Genomic DNA, 20,219 nt, shown 5'->3' with positions numbered 1-20,219 from the left:
TGACTGGCTCAGTGAGGCTTCCTGGCTGAGTTTCTTGGGGATTTGAACCTCGTCCAGCACGAACCACATTGGCTCTCCAACCAATCTATGCAATAATATGCCTGTTCAGGTCAGATGTCCTTCTATGACAGGGAGAGAACATGCAGCAGTATCTTACAATGGAGGTAACTTGTGGGTTGACCCTGATTTTAGGTTCTGAATGTGCGTTCTAAGGTATGCTCTGTTCACACGGGGGCCAGAGAGACTGGTTGACGCTAGTTGTTACTCATCGCACATGGAGTTATATATCCATAACTCCCTTGCTGCAGTGTCCTGCTAGGGAACGTAATGGCAGATTAACTGCTTTCAAACTCCTTGCGCGCCATTGCTGGTACTTTCTTTTGATAAGCTCCTGAGTTTCTTGGACCAGTCTGAAAAGTATTGCAACAGATGAGGAGGCTCATCAGTTTGCTCACAGCATGAATGAATCTAGCTAGCTGGGTTAGATCCAGACTTAAGTCATATGCAGAGTAAGCCCACTGGAACAATGAGACTTAAGTTACTCATAATTTAAGCCACATTGGTTTTAATTAGTTTAATTTAAATACGACAACGTCTTGGATCTAAACTGCTCTTTTTACTGCTGGGCTGTTCAAGACATAAATCAGGGCAAGCAGATTCCAAGAAAAATGTCTGACTCTAAAACTTTTTCAACATTTTTAATTAAAGTAAAAAGGTAATGGTACCACTGATCATTAGGTCCAGTTGCGGATGACTTTGGGGTTGTGGGCTCATCTCGCTCTATGATGCAGATGCAGAACACCTGTTGGGTTGTGCTGCTTTTTGTGTGATATTTCAGTTGTTTAAAAGCATGAATTATGATTGATGCAACTTTATATCATTTTGTAAAACTCATTTTATTTCATTGACAGCATTGGTCTCATCATACAGTTGAACTCTTAATTTAATCACACACATAACTAAAATATTCTGCAAATGCATTGACTTTGACACTGCTAAAGCCCACAGTGGTAGAATTTGATCAGTTGATGGGGCGGAAAAAGAACGATGTAATCTAACCAATTACTTGCTGAAAAACGTTAACCCTAAAAACACTACAAAACAAACCATAGTCTTTGTCTAAATTAGTGGAGGGGAAACTTCCACATACCATCACAGACCAGGTAAGACACATTACCTGTGCTCCTTGGGAAACTGTTCCGACATAAAACTATACCCACTTCAAACATCTGAACAGTCAAAAAGAAGCAGCATTATTTATCAGTTTCTAATATCTGGTTTTTGCTGGGTTCTCAAAACAGAGTTGGGAATGCATGACAGACGGAGTTTCTATGCCTGTGTTTAATAAACTGTTGAAATTTCAGGCCAGCCATGTTTTATTCAAAACTTCAGAAGGAGAAAATCAGTTCATAGTGGCCACCAGATGTTTTGCCCTACAACTCCCATGATTCCTGATCACTGGCCATGTTGCTAGGAGATGTAGACCAAAACATCTGGAGGGGACCAGTTTAGGGAAAGGCAGCTGCAAAGCATATGTACTCACCTTTCACTGTCCGTAAAATAGAATGCTCCCAAAATATTTTATCATCATTAGGGTGAGCTGTTTAAGATCCAGACTTAGCTGCATTGTTACCTTCTGTAGATTAATCTGCGAACAGGGACCCCAGGGCATCTGATAAACTCCCATCAGTTTTATCTTGTATCCTGGGACATTAACCGTTGTGAAATTCAACAGAGATCTCTGGCCAGTTTGCAGGCTTTGAGCCCTCATTTATATGGACTACTTTTGAAAAACTGAGCTTCCAGTGCATCTTCTACCACTAGGAACCATGGAGAGCAACAGTCGATCCCACCCACCCAGAGTAGTGGCTTAGAATTTGGCCGCTTCACGCCTTACAAAGCAACCCTGTGCAATGAGACAAGAGCGCTTCACCAAATTGTATTAAAGCTGTCCTGTTGCCTCAACGCTCTTCCAAAATCTTACCCAGAGTGGTTCCAATCAACCCAATCAGGTCCCTGTTATTTAATTCCCCTGGGATTACATGTTAAAATAAATTCTAAATGCCAGGTTATTAAAAGAGACAGACACAAAGAATTTCGTCCTCAAAACATAAATGTGCCATCTGCTGGCATGGTACCATGGGCGGTAGGTTCAGGAAGTTGAGTATCCAAAACATTGCTTAACATATGGAAGTTGTCAGCTTGCTCTGATCCTGGCTTAGGTTTGAAAATTCTTGAAATAGCAGAAAGTTAAACCAGTAAAGTGTTGTTGTTTTTTAAATGGAAACAGTAATCTTTACCACTTAAATCCTGAGTGGTAGAAGTGGGGTAGCTCATTCACTGTGTTGTGTTTAAATGTACAATGTTATTGTCAGGACTGAGGTTAGGGGAAACTGGTTCTTACCAGTTTGCGGTAGAAACCACCTCTACCTAACAGTGACGAGATTTGCCCTTGTGACATCACAAATCCATTCCTGTAGCACTTCTGCATATTATAAACCTTCATCTTTAAATAGAAAAAAATATTACACTGATATTGTGATTCAAAACTTCACATTTTTGTGTTAACTGTAAAAGTTAATATTCAGACCATATGGGAACAAAAACATGTGCATATCAAAAATAACTTTGTGCAGATTCCCAACATCTTTTGATGCATGTTATGCTGCAAGGTTAATACATGCTGCCTCGTCCCATCAATATTTTTAAATCTTCGCCTCCTGTGGGATTAGTTTCCAAATTATTGATTTTTAAAAAGTCAAAGAATTACCAGTTAGTCAAAGGACAAATAAATTCCAAAGCTATTTATATGATCAAAGACTGGACTAAATTCCACAGAAGGCACATGGCGAATTCTACAGTACTCCTTTCGTTTTCTAAATTGCGTCTCTAAAACTGTCAGTAAACACTGGTTAATAGGCTTAGCCGTGGATATCTCTTGGCTGTTTGCTGATGTCACCAATATCAATTTCACTGGCTAAGACTGGGTGACAATTCATCTGTTTACTAAGCTTTGGAGTGAGGGTATTTTATCAGACACCAGACAAAATGGAATGAGTCTAACATCATCATCTTAATCGTTATTCTTGCAACATTCAATCATTATTCTTGCAACATTCAACAAGGAGTTTGTTTTTCATATTACGAGAAGGGATAAAATTAGGAATGAAGGACAGCAATCGGAAGAACAAGTCATGTACATAACCACTCCAGTCAGCCACACATGCAACTTATCAACTACAGATCTCTTGCACATACAAAGTGCATCGCTTTTTAACAAGCACTAGGATGCCGCCTTAAAGCCATGCTACTTTTATAGTTTCCTCAAACAAAGGTCTCCTTTCCCCCACTCAACACTGAAACCAGTATCACACTCACACCAACCACCAATTTCCTGGTAAGTGAAGTGTCAAGAAAGAAAACACGAACGTTTTAGTAGAAAAATAATTGAGGCACAGTGGCATTTCGAAGCATTTGCCAGGTCATCTTGAGTAAGGTAAAAGAAGATCTAGAAAGCTGCATAGGTGATCACGACATGTACTATGGTCTCATAGTGTAGCTCTCACTGAATCACTATAATTGCAGTTCAGAGATGGGTGTGCGCAAGCCAGCTCTCTGAAAATGCCCTACAAGTCACTGATTTCAATAAACATGGTGCAGCTGAGTGACGCTTATAGGGCTAACAAATTGGAATTCTTTATGACTCATATTATCTCTCTCTTTCTGTCACTCAGAAGTTGCCACTGCCTTCCTTTTTTTAAATAACAGCAACAATAATAATTCTCCCTAAGTCAGGAACAGGAATTTGTGGCACTCCATATGTTGGACTACAAATCCCATCAGCTCCAGCCAGCATGGCCAATAGTCAAGGATGTTGGCAATTGTAGTCCAATACCTTTTAGAGGGCCACAGGTTCCCCATACCTGCGCTTTTTGTTTCCTTAGTGGACTCTGCGTGGACACACAAACTGCCTTCCAAATTCTGAAATGTATTACAGTTGTACCTTGAATCCCGAAGGCCTTGCAAGTCCAACGTTCCGGAAGTGAGTGTTCCGGTCTGCGAATGTTCTTTGGAACCCGAACGTCCGGTGCGGCTTCCGATTGGCTGCAGGAGCTTCCTGCAGCCAATCAGAAGCCGCACCTTGGATTCCAAACGTTTTGGAAGTCGAACGGACTTCCAGAACGGATTCCGCTCAACTTCCGAGGTACCACTGTGTTTAATCCATGAATCTCATGCATCAGAGCATTCTCTATGGCCTCCTTCCAGAAACTGCCATTGCTATTCACTAACATGAGCTGGAAAACGTGTGTGTGTGTGTGTGTGTGTGTGTGTGTGTGTGTGTAAGATTTGGCATTTCTTTTCCCGGTTTGAGTGAGCCTGTTGCCAGGGGAAAGTAGAAAGCCCCCACAGTTTTTATCTGGGATCTCAGGACTGTGGTGATCATTGCAAGTGGTTTCAGGACTGAGTTAAGGTCTGTAGGTAACAATCCTGTATGTAGCACAGGCAAGAAGCACACACACACAACTCATGGTGTTTTGAAAGTCGCCACCTTTCTAAGGCATGACAGTTTCAAGTGGAAAAAACAGTTTGTCTGTTCCACTAGGCAATTGGCCACTTCCCTACCTGAGCTCTGGATAACAAAGATTGATGCCTAAAGTATCAATCTCAGTTTCTGGGGTGTGTGTGTGTGTGTGTGTGTGTGTGTGTGTGTGTGTAATGCACATCATCTCTTTTCCCTCTTTTAGGCAAAAAACAGGCTGACAGATTCTCTGCTGAGGTCTTTAACATGTACTGTACCCGACAACAATGTATTTATAACCACAGTTTAACAATAGTTGGTTTTGAAAGTACACCGAGAGACCAAACTTGCAGTAAAGCTTTAAGAGCAGGAAGGTGGACGGAATCGAATTGTAGTCTGACAAGTTCCTCCTCACTCAATTCAGGGAATACGGAAAAAAGAGTCATTTTGTCCTTTCTTTCCAAGTCATCCACATCATTCCAAGGAGGTACTGAGCAGCATTTTTAGGGTTAAGAGCATACACAACTGTGGGAAGGTGTCTGTGAAAGCAATAAACTTCTGTCCCTGACGGTTCCTGCTTTTTAAGGATTAAAGGAGGCAAGTTTTCCCTCTGAGGGCTGGCGTGTCCTCTAGGTCTTCTTTAGTTAGCAGGAAATTGTGTTTTTCGTTCATTCAACAGTGGTTCTTCAATGACACATCCGGGCTGTCATCTCTTTCTGTAAAACAATGGAAGCAGTTAAAGTCACAAGTCGCTCCTTTAAACATATCACAAATCTGGGCAGGTTTTTGACACCAGCAGCGGTTATTCTGTGCATCTCTACAGCGCTGGGGAGCCAAGCAGCAGGGCGTCTGCTGTGCATAGAGAAGGCACCATGTTCAATTCCCAGCATCTCCAGGAAGACTTGGGAAAGATTCCCGTCAGAAATCCTGGAGACGTGTTCCTAGACTGTGTCAACAAGTAGAGAAGAGTCTCAGGCCTTGGGGGTGAAACACAAATAGGCTCAAAAAAAGTTCCCCAATCCCATGCTGAGCTAAATGGACCAATGATCCGGCAAGGGGCAGCCATTTCAGGCGGGGGTTCTGTTTCCGGCAGTGTGGTGTAATGGTTAACAGCGGTGGACTCGTAATCTGGTGAACCGGGTTCGCTTCCCTGCTCCTCCACATGCAGCTGCTAGGTGACCTTGGGCCAGTCACACTTCTCTGAAGTCACTCAGCATCACTCACCTCACAGAGTGTTTGTTGTGGGGGAGGAAGGGAAAGGAGATTGTCAGCTACTTTGAGACTCCTTCGGGTAGTGATAAAGCGGGATATCAAATCCAAACTCCTCCTCCTCACATGCATTATCAGAGAGCATATAAGCACCCCTTGCCCCATGACACCCAGCCCCGCTCCCATTCTGTGTTCTTCCGGGTCAAAAAGGACCTGTGTGTCGATTGAATACGCCTAAAATAGTCACCACCTGTATTCATAACATTTTTTGTTTGTCTTCTCTCTGCCATCTTCAAGGGCAGTATCGGGAACCAGCAAATTCTGGTGCTACCCTTTTATCATTCTGACAGCTCTAATGGGTTGCTTAATTTCCTAATCTTCTGCATCCTACCTTAAAACAAGGAAATTAGCTGCACAGATATCAGGCAAAAAGCATTTCAAGATCATACAATGGGATTCCTAATATGCCAGTAACCCCTCGATGGAAGTTAGTTTTCCATCAGGGAGTGGCAGCTGATGGAACTGCAGTCAAATCTCCAATGGAATGGGATTGCACCTTAAGTGGGATAAACTATAGGTAACAAATAAAGAAATATCAAGCAGTCCCCCCCCCCATTTTTTTAAAAAAATGTATTGTACAAGTCAGGCAAAGAAAATTCAAATTTTGTTGTTTGCACTCCCCACTTTGAACTCAAATTAAAAGCCAGCTTCTAATCTAACCTTAAATGGGTGAATTGTAGGGCCTTGGTTGTGACTTGCAATTCCCCAGCTGAGGCTGGGAAGGAAGAGACATTTTTGAATTGGCACCATTTCTTAGAGGGCTTTATGCCAGGCTTTGTTGTTGTTTAGTCATTTAGTCGTGTCCGACTCTTCGTGACCCCATGAACCAAAGCACGCCAGGCACTCCTGTCTTCGTTGTCTTTGTCCATGGAGTTTTCTTGGCAGGGATACTGGAGTGGCTTGCCGGTTCCTGCTCCAGGTGGATCACGTTTGGTCAAAACTCTCCACTATGACCTGTCCATCTTGGGTGGCCCTGCATGGCATAGCTCATAGCTTCTCTGAGTCAAGCCCCTTTGCCACAGCAAGGCAGTGATCCATGAAGGGGTTTGCTAGGCTAGGGCTGTGCAAAGGCACAGGGACATGGGAAATTGCCCTAAAGCAAGTTTGATCACTGGGCCGTTCATCTAACTCAGTAATAATGTCTACAACCAGTCAGTCTGTGGCTCTGGCTGAGGACATTCCCGGATGTGCCTGGAAATGCTGGGAATAATAAGTATTCCCAACCTTCTGCCTGCTCTGCTACTGATCTACGGACCGGCTGAGGCCAGCAGCAGCCCAATAAACGTCCTGTATTTGCTGCTTGAACAGGACTTCCAAATACTCCCTGATGCCATGGCTGGTTGGCCTGAGCTTAGCTTGGTGGATCTACAAGTTGCGCAGGTCTGGTTTACAATGTCTGAAGACTTAGGACAACAGGGAAAACAATGTATTTTGCCTTGTAACCACCACAATACTAATGGATGCATGTAAAGTCACAGAGCTCCTTCTTACAGGTAACAGTGGCATTAATATATGAACCAATATAATAAAACCAAGCTGGTCCTCAAAAGACACATATCAAGAGTCAAAAGCCAGGGTTAAGTCTCTGTGGGGAGCATAGCTGTCAACTTACAGATTCAAAAATAAGGGACCAGCAGCCTTGAAAATAAGGGATCAGCAGCCAAAATAAGGGATTTTCCTAGCACAGAGGAGGGGATTTTCTGAGCCCCTCCGAGCCAAAGGCAGAAAGCCCAGCCAGCAACCAAACAAAGCCTCAAGCAGTGGTTCCCACAGCACAGCAACCCAGCAAAGGGGACGCAGCAAGGAAAATCACCGTCACCTCTCTGCTGGAAAGCGCTGAGCAAAGGCGAGTCCCCAGGCAATGCAGCCGATTTGATTGGTACAAGGCATGCAAGCTCCACCCCCCGTCATTCTTAGACTCCTTATTGTGTGAGCAATGCAGCCAAGCAACACAGCTGGAGCCTCCCTCCTCCATGGCTGGCAGGGAGGGAGGAAGAGGAGCTGCTTCCTTTGAAACCCGGGAAATTTAAGGGACATCATCAATAAGGGACAGCAGCGGGACATGGCGCTGGGATAAGGGACTTTCCTGCCAAATAAGGGACGGTTGACAGCTATGGTGGGGAGCTTCACAGTTCATATTTGCAGACAGTGAAAAACTGGAATTGTTACTGCAAATAAGAAGCGACCGAGTGTGGGATTTCTGAGGAATAGTCGACAGACTTGCTGAATGATACTTTCTGATCAGGGGTCAGCAACCTAAGGCCCATGGGCCAGAAGCAGCCCGCAGATGTCGTTTGACCAGCCCACGAACCGTCCCCGAACTGAGTTGCCCGCTACGCTAAACCGGTGCAGTGCTGCGCTGAAAATCGCACCTGCGCAGATGTTGAAAATCGTGATCCGACCCATGGAGGGATCTCTGCGGGACTGATCCGGCCCAGGCAAGATAAACCTTGCTGACCCCTGCTTTCTGATGTTTCTCAAATGGGCAAAACAGATTCAAGCATCAGCTCCTGTTTGTGTTATTTTGACTTCTAGCCACTAAGCGGCGCCAAGCCTATTGCTGTGGCTGGGAGATGAAACTTGATGCGGGACTATTTTTAACAGTACAGCCTTCCAAAGAGAGATGAATTACAGGTGGTTACTTGCCCACTTTTCCAAATTCCCTGTTTGATTCAAAGGTGCAGATGCATCCTGAATGTGGATGTTGGAATTGAACACATCTGCTCCACAAAACAGCTTTTGGACCACTCCCGGCCTTCTCTCCCAATCATTAAAAGATGATCCTCTGTGAGCTTCTCTGTTCTGAAATACCCTGGGATTACAAACAGTAGAATATCTGGAAAACAATGCCCTGCAAAATTGCTTTTGCCTCACTCACTCTAGATCCTGTCCCAGGCTCAAATGTTTATGATCAAAGTACTGCTAACTGGTTATCCCAAGCTCTGAATGCGAAAATAAACACACACAAAATAAGATTCCTATTTGGTTCTGTATCTGGGTTAAACAAATGCTGTCTCAGGTGTATTTTTAAGATGTAGGCATCTTAAATCCTTGAGTTTGTAAAGGTTTGACTAATTAATATGGTCTTTTAAACTCGGGGGGGGGGGAGGGATTATTATTATTTTTTGTTACTATTGTAAGGCATTTTGTGTTTTTATCTTGTAAGCCGCTCTGTGATCTTGGGATAAAGGGAGGTACAGAAATTCAATTAATTAATTATCATCTCTCCCTTTGCTGCAAGTGCACTAAAGGACCATACCAAAGTACCCCTCTCTTTTACAGCTTCCGAGAGATGATTTATACAGAATGAGATGAATTTTCTGCCTGTGCAACCATTGCCTAGGAACCAAGTGTAATGGTGTGAGTCTATTTATTTTTTTAAAGAAGATTAAAAAATGACCTAGACAGCAAAGCTGTCATTCACCACTAAGTCATTCTGATACATGAGTGTCTTCTCTGTAGTTTTTATGCCTATAAAATGGAGGAACATCATCTACCACTTCAGGTGCGAAGGGTCGGTCTCGATCCTGTTCTCCAGAGCATCTGGCTTCATATCTCAGCATTTTGCCATAGCTTAGGCTTCCGCAAGCTGGTACCCTCCTCACATTTTAGTTGCAACTCACATATGTGGGACACACATGGTCTACAGCATGAGTAGGCAAACCAAGGCCCGGGGGCCAGATCCGGCCCAATCGCCTTCTAAATCTGGCCTGCGGACGGACCAGGAATCAGTGAGTTTTTACATGAGTAGAATGTGTCCTTTTATTTAAAGTGCATCTCTGGGTTATTTGTGGGGCTTGCCTGGTGTTTTTACATGAGTAGAATGTGTCCTTTTATTCAAAATGCAACTCTGGGTTGCATTTCCAAAATATAGTCTGGCCCTCTACAAGGTCTGAGGGACAGTGGACCGTCCCCCTGCTAAAAAAGTTTGCTGTAAAGGTAAAGGGACCCCTGACCATTAGGTCCAGTCGTGGCCGACTCTGGGGTTGCGGCGCTCATCTTGCTTTATTGGCCGAGGGAGCCAGCGTACAGCTTACGGATCATGTGGACAGCATGACCAAGCCGCTTCTGGCGAACCAGAGCAGCGCACAGAAATGCTGTTTACCTTCCCGCCAGAGGATGTGCTTTCGAACTGCTAGGTTGGCAGGAGCAGGGACCAAGCAACGGGAGCTCACCCCGTTGTAGGGATTCATTCCCCCCCCCAAATATAGTTTGGCCCCCCACAAGGTCTGAGGGACAGTGGACCGTCACCCTGCTGAAAAACTCTGCTGACCCCTGATCTACCGCAGTCTCATCTTCCTAGAAGGCATCCCCAGAGAATCGGGGGGGTTCTCTCCCAGCCCCACCTGAAGATGCCAGGGGTCTAACTTCTGCATGAGAAACAGATGCTCTGCAGCTGGAAACATCTGAATTGGAAGCAGACTAAAAAGCTGCAATGCAACAAGATAACTCAACTGTCTAAGCAAACCCGTGAGCCTACACAGACCCAAATGAAAAGACTCTGTGGGCTTGTGAATGTTTGCAATTTCAAAACAGAAGCAGATTTTTCCTCCTCGTTTAAATCATTCCGTGCCCATAAAGGCCAATCAACAAAGGCACCAACACAAAGCCGTTTGCTAAGTGAAAAACAAACATGGCACACTCACATAATTCCAAATGCCAGCATTCCAAAATTACAGTCCCATATTTAAACATCCAATTAATTATGAAAGCAACGTGGACGTGAGGGAAAGCTAACCTGTGCACAGATTTTCAACGTGCACGGAACTAAGCAGCTGCCTTGGTATTTAGCCATCAAGAAATGCAAAATGTTCCCTTTTTAATTATATACTTGTTGCAACCTGAACCGAGCTCTCCTTAGATCTATGAACATGGCAACAAAGATTTAATGGAGTAGATTCCTGCGAAAGTCTGAAGGAAATGCTGCGCATTTGCCTGGATAGAGGACGATATAGAATGGGTGTGTAAAAACGTTGGCTCTCTAGATGTTGAACTATGACTCCCAAAACCCAGGGCCACTGGCCATGCTTCTGGAGCTGACGGGAATTATAGTTCAGCAAGATATGGAGAGCGAAAGTTCCTCACACCTGATATAGAGGGTGCGTGTGTGTAGAAAGTAGCTTACTGTATGAAGGTAAAATGCACATCTCAGGCACGCAACCTCTGGACCATTGCCCAGAATGACATTTGGCTGGGACTAAAAGTGACTCCACAATAGTAACACGAGCAGCCACTCTCTGTGGCTCTTTGCAATTCCCTGCAGAAATACTTTGAGCAATATTCAACTGAATTAGTGCAGTTACAGTAGAATTACCTCTACGAACCAAACCCTAAATATGCTCCAAAACAGATTTAGGGGGAACGCTGGGAGATTTCTCATTGCACAACGCTACGATGAACTTTGTATTTGCATATTTTATTTTTGATATATTTCTTTCCCTGAATTCCTCCAAGCACACACGCCAACTGAGGGAGGTGGGTAGCACAAAATGTGGTGATTACTCCTATTTATAAACATAGAATCAGTATCTGGCTGAGCTGAGGCTCACGTTGTGCGCAGCTCATGTGCTATAACTGCAGCACTGCCCCCAAAACCTTGCAGAACCGGTCAGCAAGACTCTCAGTACAGTGGTACCTCGGGTTAAGTACTTAATTCATTCCGGGGGTCCGTACTTAACCTGAAATTGTTCTTAACCTGAAGCACCACTTTAGCTAATGGGGCCTCCTGCTGCTACCGCGCCGCCAGAGCACAATTTCTGTTCTCATCCTGAAGCAAAGTTCTTAACCTGAAGCACTATTTCTGGGTTAGTGGAGTCTGTAACCCGAAGTGTATGTAACCAGAAGCGTATGTAACCCGAGGTACCACTGTACAATGATGCTCTTCCTCCATCAATCCATGTCCCTGTTAGCATTTTCCACCTTTTCCCTTCACCTGCGAGCTCCGTCCATAATCACATGGTCCCCCCCCCCATCCATGCAACACATATCTTTGATGTGGAGATTACTTAACAGAACATACACACCCCTTGACTGTAGGAAAAACTCAAAGAGCGTTCAAAGAAACCTCTCAATCAAGCCGCCATCATTATCAAATTCCCGTAATTAACGCCGGAAGGCAGAATGCACCAATAATGCTAAAAATAATGAAATGAACTTAATTTTCTTTTTTTTAAAAAAAAAAAATCTCACAAACAAGGGGTGAGGGAATTGCAGTCATGGCTTGGAGACTGTGGACTCTCTTTGCTTGGCGGTTTTTCTGAGCAGAAGTTGGATGGCCATAATAATAATAATAATAATAATAATAATAATAATAATAATAATTTATTTATACCCCGCCCATCTGGCTGGGTTTCCCCAGCCACTCTGGGCGACTTCCAACAAAGATTAAAAATACATTAAAATGTCACACATTAAAAACTTGAACAGGGAATGTCAGATGTCTTTTTAATGTCAGGTAGTTGTTTATTTCCTTGACATCTGATGGGAGGCATTCCACAGGGAGGGTGCCACTACTGAGAAGGCCCTCTGCCTGGTTCCCTGTAACCTCACTTCTTGCAGAGAGGGAACCGCCAGAAGGTCCTCGGAGCTGGACCTCAGTGTCCAGGCAGAACGATGGGGATGGATGCATGTCCTGGATGCTTTAGCTGAGATTCCTGCATTGCGGGGGATTGGACTAGATGACCTCAGGGGTCCCTTTCCAACTCTACAATTCTGTGATTCGCAGTTGGAAGCCAAAGGCACACAGAGCATGCCTGAAGTTTTCTGAAACTCACTGGGCTCAGTAAACTTACTTCTGTTCACTGGGAAGCTCCCTTTGTGAATCCTGCCTCCCCACTTTGTAATTGCTCAACAAGCACTAGGAAATCCATAGAGACAATAATCCTGTTCTTTATTTTATTCTCTCTCTCTCCCGTCCTTTTCTAGGAGGGGATGGGAGAGCCTCTTAGAAACAAAAGGGAAAAACCAGGACTAAATGAGTGAGCGACAAGTTAATAATTGAGCAGTATTTAGCATCGCATAAAAAAGATTAACCTTGCCGGGTCAGTTTCATGGGTATGGAGGGACACACTTGGAACAGTTTCGTTCTTAAAAGACTGGCTTGTACTACGCAAATACTAATATTTTGAGACTTCCCAGCACTTGAGCAACAATGTGCCTCTCTCACGAAATGGCTTGCCTCAGAGGATAAGGTCTGGTGGGTGTTTAGACTTGAATATATCTCTCCCCCCCCCCACCCCAATGCCCCCTGAACCTTGAGATAAAGTTTCAAAGTACGCGTTGGGTACATAAACTTGGGTGTACATTCTCAGGCCCTTTGCAACCACGTTTAGATTTCCACATAGCTAGAAGGTCCAACGAACAGGTGATGTAGTCGTTTGTTTACTTTATATTTTTAATCAAATATAAAAAGTTAGCTGCTTGGTAGCGTCTTGCTTTGGCAACAAAAAACCAGAATCTGCTTTCGAAACACTCCTTGCTCTTTATTATGATTGATTTTTCTTCCTCCCCCGAAATGCAACTCCATTACATTAATTAAACTTAGCAAAGCAATCAACTACAACCTGTAGATTGTGCAATTGTAGCTGGATTCGGTTAAAAGCCAACACACTGCCGTGTGCTCACAGGGGGGAAATTATTCATGCCGTACTTAAGCAATATGATGTGCAAGCTTTCTTACACAGATGGATTGGAGGGATGGAGAGACAAACAGGACGACCCTTCTGGGTTGAATGTAAAATCGATCTTGATACTCCCAGCAGGATCAATCCAATTCTGGAAAGACTTACAAGTCCCGGGGGAAATGAAATTACATCCGAGGCATGGGTCAGTCCCATCACTTCCCTTCACAACAAAATACACCCAAGGAAACCGACAGAAAACTGGTAGGGCTCTATTGGCCCAGGAGATCTGCAGGATATCATAATCTGGGAAGCCAACAAAAACAGATCTTTGGTTTCTTCATTCTGCCCTGGAACTGCAGAACTGAAGAGAGACACATTCTCACTTCTGTCACCAGTGAGAAATCAAGGTCCATGTTGAGTGGAAGACTGGCCTGACCAAAACCCTTGACCAAGGAAGGAGCAGCTGCCCCTGTTGGCTTTGCATTTCCCTCTGCGGCTAATAAATAAATAAAGCACTAAACACTTACCAAAGGCTCCAGTTCCTTGCGGTCTATGAGGGCGAGCTCCGTCACGAAATAATAAAAGTGCTTGTAACAGGTGTTGACGTGGGCCTCGGCCCCCATGATGATAATGCGGTCAAAGTGGTGGATGTAGACGTGGACAAAGACCCGGAAGAGCCGGCACAAGATCTTCTTGCAGATCTGAAGGAAGTTCTTTGGGAACGGCACGCCTGGGAACGGAAAAGGAGAGGAGGTTGAGATCTCCCACCCTGTCATGTTGGCGGTTGTTGTAAGTATAGGGAGGGTGATCCGATGCACACAGCGAAGAGAGGAAGCTCAACGCTGCGCACAGGGAATAAACAGCCCCTCAACAGTCACTCATAAAATTGCAACACCAAATTATCCCCAACGACTGAGGGGTACCCAATCAGATTTGTAGCCATCTATACTAACCCACCCAGCAAAAGAGGGGTGTCTTGGTTGCCCCCACCGCAACCCGTGCTCTCCATGAAGGAGAATACGCTTTGCCAACTGGGCATCCAGAGATCTCCATGCGGTCGCAATTGGACCTGAGCAGGTCGCAAAATGCGCCTGGTACCTGGCTAGTTTTGAACACTGCTTCTATAACAAAGAGGACAGTGCTCCTTCAGAAGTAAATCAGCCATGAAGCACAACCAGTTCTCCAAAACAGCCTACATATATTGATTTGATTTCAGTCTATTTATTTATTAGATTTGTATAGTGTCCTTCATCATAAGATCTCAGTGTGGTTCACGGAATAAAATACAAGATAAAGACAAGTAAATAAGTAAAGCAAAACAATTTATATTTGGGTAATTTACATTTTCCCACTTATTTCTTTATTGTTATTATTGTTATTTAAATTTGTATACTGCCCTGTGCCGCAGATCTCACAACATAATGGCTCCATTCTTCCCACTGTTAAAAATCCACACTGGCATATAGTCCATATGCACTTAATAATTCCTGGTGCGTTGTTGCAAAATAATAATCATGATTTAAAAAAGACTGAAGAAGTAGCTGAAGAAGACGACGAAGACGAAAACTTATACAATAATCTCTAACAGCGGAGATCAATTTTAATAAAAGCACGCACAGTAGGCAGACAAAGAAGGATAAAGACATTAAATTAGATCACTGAGCTGCTGTCATTATTAGGAGAAGAAAAGATGCTTGGTGGAATTTCTGAGCTAGCAGCTACTTGCTGAAATAGAAGAAAAGAATTTACTCCTGGATGAAGTAACTGGCTGTAGTTCAAGCAGCACTACTGACTCAGCCAAGATCCAGTCTCTGAACAAATGAGAATGACAGAAAGATTTGGTTAACCTGGAGTTTACAATCCTGGGGGGGGGGGCTCCAGCTATATTCCGTCCCCCCCTTTACAAATTGCCAAGTTATTACACAACAGATTTGCGAGTTTTCTAGCCACGCACTTCAGGCTCCTAAAATATCATCCTCGCAGATGTGGTGGCAGGCCTGGAAAGAACCTGAAGCTGATCTGATTCAACTTCCAGCCCTGCGGCTGGAGAGCTCATGCAAGCTGAATCCCATTCACACTGCCACAATAACTCCTGCACTGAGTTGTGCACGTGGATGCATGCGTTTGTACAAGTCCGGATCTTTTCTAGGATGGACAACAATCTAGAGCATGGGTGGGCTGGATCTGGCCCAATTGCCTTCTAAATCCAGCCCGCTGACAGTCCAGGAATCAGCGTGTTTTTACATGAGTAGAATGTGTCCTTTTATTTAAAATGCATCTCTGGGCTATTTGTGGGGCATAGGAATTCGTTCATTTATTTATTTTTCCAAAATATAGTCCAGGCCCCCACAAGGTCTGAGGGACAGTGGACTGGCTCCCTGCTGAAAAAGTTTGCTGACCCCTGATCTAGAGGGTAGGCAGAAAGTAAAGTTTCAATGTTCCATAGATGTCTTAAGAGCTGATGTACACATTATGGATGGGGCTTTAATTGCTCTCCAGGCACAATGTGCAAAATGGAATGTTCAGTGTGGTAAAAAAAACCACACAACCAGTTTAGCAGTGGTTGCGAGTTTCTGGGAATGGGCCATAGGTAGGTCCTAGAAAATCAGAGAGCGCTCCCCTTGTGCATATTGTGATACACAGCTTCCCATGCTCTTTGTGTAGTTTAACCTCTGGTTTACTAGTGTTGGAGAGCTCTACAGCAACCTAATGCTTGAGACAAGCAGGAGTGCTGCCATGGAACTAGACTGGACAAGGATGAAGAAGGGAAAAATGGAATGTGTCCTTCACAACTAAAGTAATGTTGGTCAGCATGCACTGATCTACACACATAAAACAAATTCATGCACAGGCGTCTTCCAAAAACCCAACCCAAACCCCAAAAGTCCCATGGAGATCGGCAAATGGTAATGGAGCCAGGATCGTGAAATCTGGAAGCCCCTAGTCATGAACCGGCACATGGGGTGTGGATACAGATTCAATCGTTCTGACTCAAGGAACGAGGCAGTTGAGCAGCTCAGCAGCTGTATCCATGACTGAGCAGCCCTATTTAGGATCCATGCTGTTCACCTCAAAAAGGGGAAGGGGCTAGAAAAGGTGCCCTAAACATAGTCTGCCTCCCTTTCCCCCTGTCTGGATTACCGTGCCCAGTGGGGTCATCACCTAGCGGTTGTAAAAGACAATTGCCCGCCCGGAAACCAATGTCCCCACTGTGGAAGGATGTGTGGATCCAGAATTGGCCTCCACAACCACTTACGGACTCATTGTTAAATCCGTGTTTATGGAAGCCAATCTTACTCGGCTTCGAGTGATCGCCAAAGAAGAATGCACATGGCTTTCTAAAGAGTGAGGACATAGCCATGGCTACGGTGGGGGGCTAGTCAGGTTTTTTGCCTCGGATGAAGCCTCAAGACGGGCGCCATCGAGGCCCCCACCCTGTGTGTGTGTTTATGCAAATGTGCATTAAGGTGCCAAATTGGGTCTTTGACCTGGGTGAAATGAAGCCTAGTTTCACCCCTGGGTGGGGCATAAGACCTGGGTCCAAAGGAGTGGTTCCCAATCTTTTTTTTTGGTTATGCCCCACCTAAGCATCTCTAAAATACTGATGCCCCTCCCCCCATGACAAATAATAATTATTTTTCAAAAAGTGAACTCCTATTCATGTGGAGGAAGCCTAAAAGGCCATAAACTTGGTCTGAACAAGCTTCCAAATTGCCCCACTTAAAAATGAAATTGTCCCCCTGTGGAGCGTGTGCCCCACATTGGGAACCACGGGTCCACCACTGGGAAACCCTTGTGATATTATTATTATTATTATTATTATTATTATTATTATTATTAATTTATATACTGCTGTATACCCAGAGATGTCAGGGCGGTTCACAGAACAAAAGCAAAATATAAAACCACAAAATATATAACCAAAATAAAAACAACAACCCAAGAAAAGCTGATGTTATGGAGTTAGCATAAATTAAGATCTACTTCTAAAGACACCCTGAGGACTCGTTACATTATTATTTTTTTGGTATGGATTATTATCCTGATCCATCCATCGTTTTTCCGTTACGGAGAAGGGCGTTTCATTCATTCGGTTTTCTTTACCAAATCACAGAGCGCCCTCACCTCTAATGGAGAAATTATATGCCTTCAGCTGTGATAAACACCGGCTCAGCAAAGGACTGTGAAAAGCAGCTCTAATGGCCTTAAAGCACAGAGAGCCGCTGTCAACTCGTGGAGCAGTCCTTCATTTGCGCTGCCCACATCTCTCTCTTGAAAAGCCCCCTTTCAAAGCAGATTTTCACAAGGCGATTCGTACAGTAGCCCTGTTAATGCAGATATATGTTATCCCTTGGGGCCAAGCTTGACATCTGGAGCACAGCAGGAGATGGGCAAATTTGTTTCTCAGTACAGTGGTACCTTGGTTCGCAAACACCTTGGTACTCAAACAACTTGGAACCCAAACACTGCAAACCCGGAAGTAAGCGTTCCAGTTTGCAATCTGGCCCTATTGCATCGAACTTGGCCTCATTCCCACTATTTGCCACAGTTCCTCAGATTCCCTTTTTGAGGACATGACAGAGATCTGTCCTACATTTTCTGAAGCTAAGGTGTTCCAACTTCTCTGCAATTTCCTTTCCCTCTTTTACCATGCCTTATTAAGAAGGGGGGGGGGGGGAGAGATAATCATGCAAGCAGAAGTCATTTGAAATTATTTCTAGCTAGTCCATAGCACCTGAAATGCCTCAAGCTAAAACCACAAACATTTTTTAAACCACCTGTGCTATTTTAAAATAGTCACTTTTCTAGGTGCTGCCTATTCTTGGGCATTCAAAGCACGAATGGATCAGGGTTTGCATATGCACCAACAAGTTTAAGCAGGGATCAGAATTTGGCAGCCAAGGCCATGTACTTTGCGTTATAATGAAAGAAAATGCACCAAGCACATTGCCCAAGAATTTGAAAATTTGGAATAACTGAAGGTCAGAGCAATTGCTGGCCTGTAATTCTTTTTTTTATAGAGTAACTGTGTTCTTCCCTTACATACAGCTGGCTACATGAAGCTCAATGTGCATGCACATTAAGCTACACAAATATCAATACCATCGTTGCCGTTCCTCCTAAAAATACAGAAATAGAGAGGGAGGAAGGGAGAAAGGAGTTCAAGAATTAGATGTACACCGTTATGTCTCAGATATGTTTAACATATGCTCTCTCCAAAGCCTACCAGGTACCATAGCTGTCAACTTACAGATTTGAAAATAAGCGACCAGCAGCCTTGAAAATAAGGGACCAGCAGCCAAAATAAGGGATTTTAGTCAACCAGTTAAAAGGGACCAGATAATTTTGGAGAGCAGCACTGGTTTTTAGCCCTTCGTTTCCAGAGGTTGCTGCTTAAGACACCAGCCGATGAAACACTGCATTTAAATAACTACAAGCAGCAACCACTTTTCGCGCAAAACGAAGTCCAAGCTACGAAGATGCTGCTGCAGTTCTGTATCTTTTCTCTCGTGCTCCATCTGCAGCTCTCAGTTCCATCAGGTGGGGCGGGAGGAAGGGGGGGGGGAAATAGCGCCCAAAGTAAACCCACAGATCAGACCATCTATGCTAGTCTACCACTACAAATCTATGGGAGAAGCGCTTGCGGTCCTTCCTCCGCTTTCCCCCTCTATGGTTAGCCCTTGGAACACCTGCCCCGCGCCTCCTCCTCCTCCTCTTCCTCCTCTCTCTGAACTGCTTTCTCTAGGGTTGCCATCGCTCTCCTCTTATGGCTCCTCATCAATTCATAGACCATGCCAGGCTGCCCATCTCATTCGGGTCCTTCGGCGGCACAGCCACAGTACGGCCTAGCGGGAGCAGCGGTGACGGGCAGAGGCGAGACCCCAGGCAGAGACGCTCAGTTTGGCGGTTGCGAGGAGGATGGTGGCGGAAGGACCCGAGGCTCCCTCCAGTCCTGGCAGGGAGGGGTTCCCAGGGGCCGAGGGTGGTGAGAGGAGGCCGGAGGGGGGCGAGCCGGGCAGCCAAGCAACACAGTTGGAGCCTCCCTCCTCCCTGGCCGACAGGGAGGGAGGGAGAGGAGCTGCTTCCTTTGAAACCCGGGAAATTTAAGGGACATCATCAATAAGGGACAGCAGCGGGACATGGCGCTGGGATAAGGGACTGTCCCTCCAAATAAGGGACGCTTGACAGCTATGCCAGGTACAGAGAATTTATGGCCAGCAAAGCAAGAAACATATTCAAGGGGTGAGGAATGGGAAAACAATCTGTTAAGAAAAAGGAAAGCCTTGTCACTGATGCTGGGAATTTTTCATATGGTTTCTGAAGTCTCAGTAATTGTTTGCATGTTATACTGTTACATTTCAGTGGCTTAACTGGATTTTATTTTATTGGATATTTTCAAATTTGCTTTTCTCGGCCGCAAAGCAGGCCATGTATTGAAAAGGACTTTTTGAACTGCTTTTCTGTTCCTGGAATTTCCATGAGTTGTAAAGCCCAATACTGTTTGACCCGACAGACCAAGGGTACTTTTTTGGGAATCACCCCTCACTTTGAAAATATGGACAAAGAGCCCTAAGTTGTATTGGCTCAAATGTATTCCTGCAAAGAAAATCCCCTCAGCCTGAGTGGTTGCATCCAGTGGAGGCCCATTTAAACTGATGGACCTGATATACGTATATTGTACCCTATATTTTGCATGCCATCGTTACTTGGCCAGTATCATAGGGGACTTTTACAGATTATGCAATAATGCCTTAATATTTTATGGGATCTTCTCACACTGTCCATTTCCTGTACAATAAATGCACATT

The 20,219-nt window shown here is 44.5% G+C and overlaps 1 protein-coding gene and 1 long non-coding RNA gene across 6 annotated transcripts in view; both read right to left on the bottom strand.

Annotated features, from left to right (window-relative positions):
- Positions 1–871: 871 nt before the first annotated feature.
- The window catches only part of MOB3B (MOB kinase activator 3B), a 98,212-nt gene continuing 78,864 nt past the window's right edge, over positions 872–20,219 (bottom strand). For all 5 annotated transcript variants that reach the window (XM_083719922.1, XM_083719925.1, XM_083719924.1 and 2 more), the window contains exons 3-4: positions 13,938–14,140; positions 872–5,235 (exon numbers count right to left, since the gene is read on the bottom strand). In XM_083719922.1, coding sequence (XP_083576048.1) covers positions 5,206–5,235; positions 13,938–14,140 — 233 coding nt within the window. In that variant the 3' untranslated portion in view covers positions 872–5,205. The remainder of the gene's footprint in view (positions 5,236–13,937; positions 14,141–20,219) is intronic.
- LOC310835331 overlaps positions 872–20,219 on the bottom strand; it is a 59,048-nt gene continuing 39,700 nt past the window's right edge. The window contains exon 2 of the long non-coding RNA XR_014559561.1: positions 872–1,648. This is a non-coding gene — a long non-coding RNA (uncharacterized lncRNA). The remainder of the gene's footprint in view (positions 1,649–20,219) is intronic.

Source organism: Podarcis gaigeae, assembly GCF_964106915.1.
Source record: "Podarcis gaigeae genome assembly, chromosome: 17".
Classification (NCBI taxonomy): Eukaryota; Metazoa; Chordata; class Lepidosauria; order Squamata; family Lacertidae; genus Podarcis; species Podarcis gaigeae.
The sequence above is the reverse complement of the archived record's forward strand: the minus strand, read 5'-3'. Positions and strand labels throughout refer to the sequence as shown.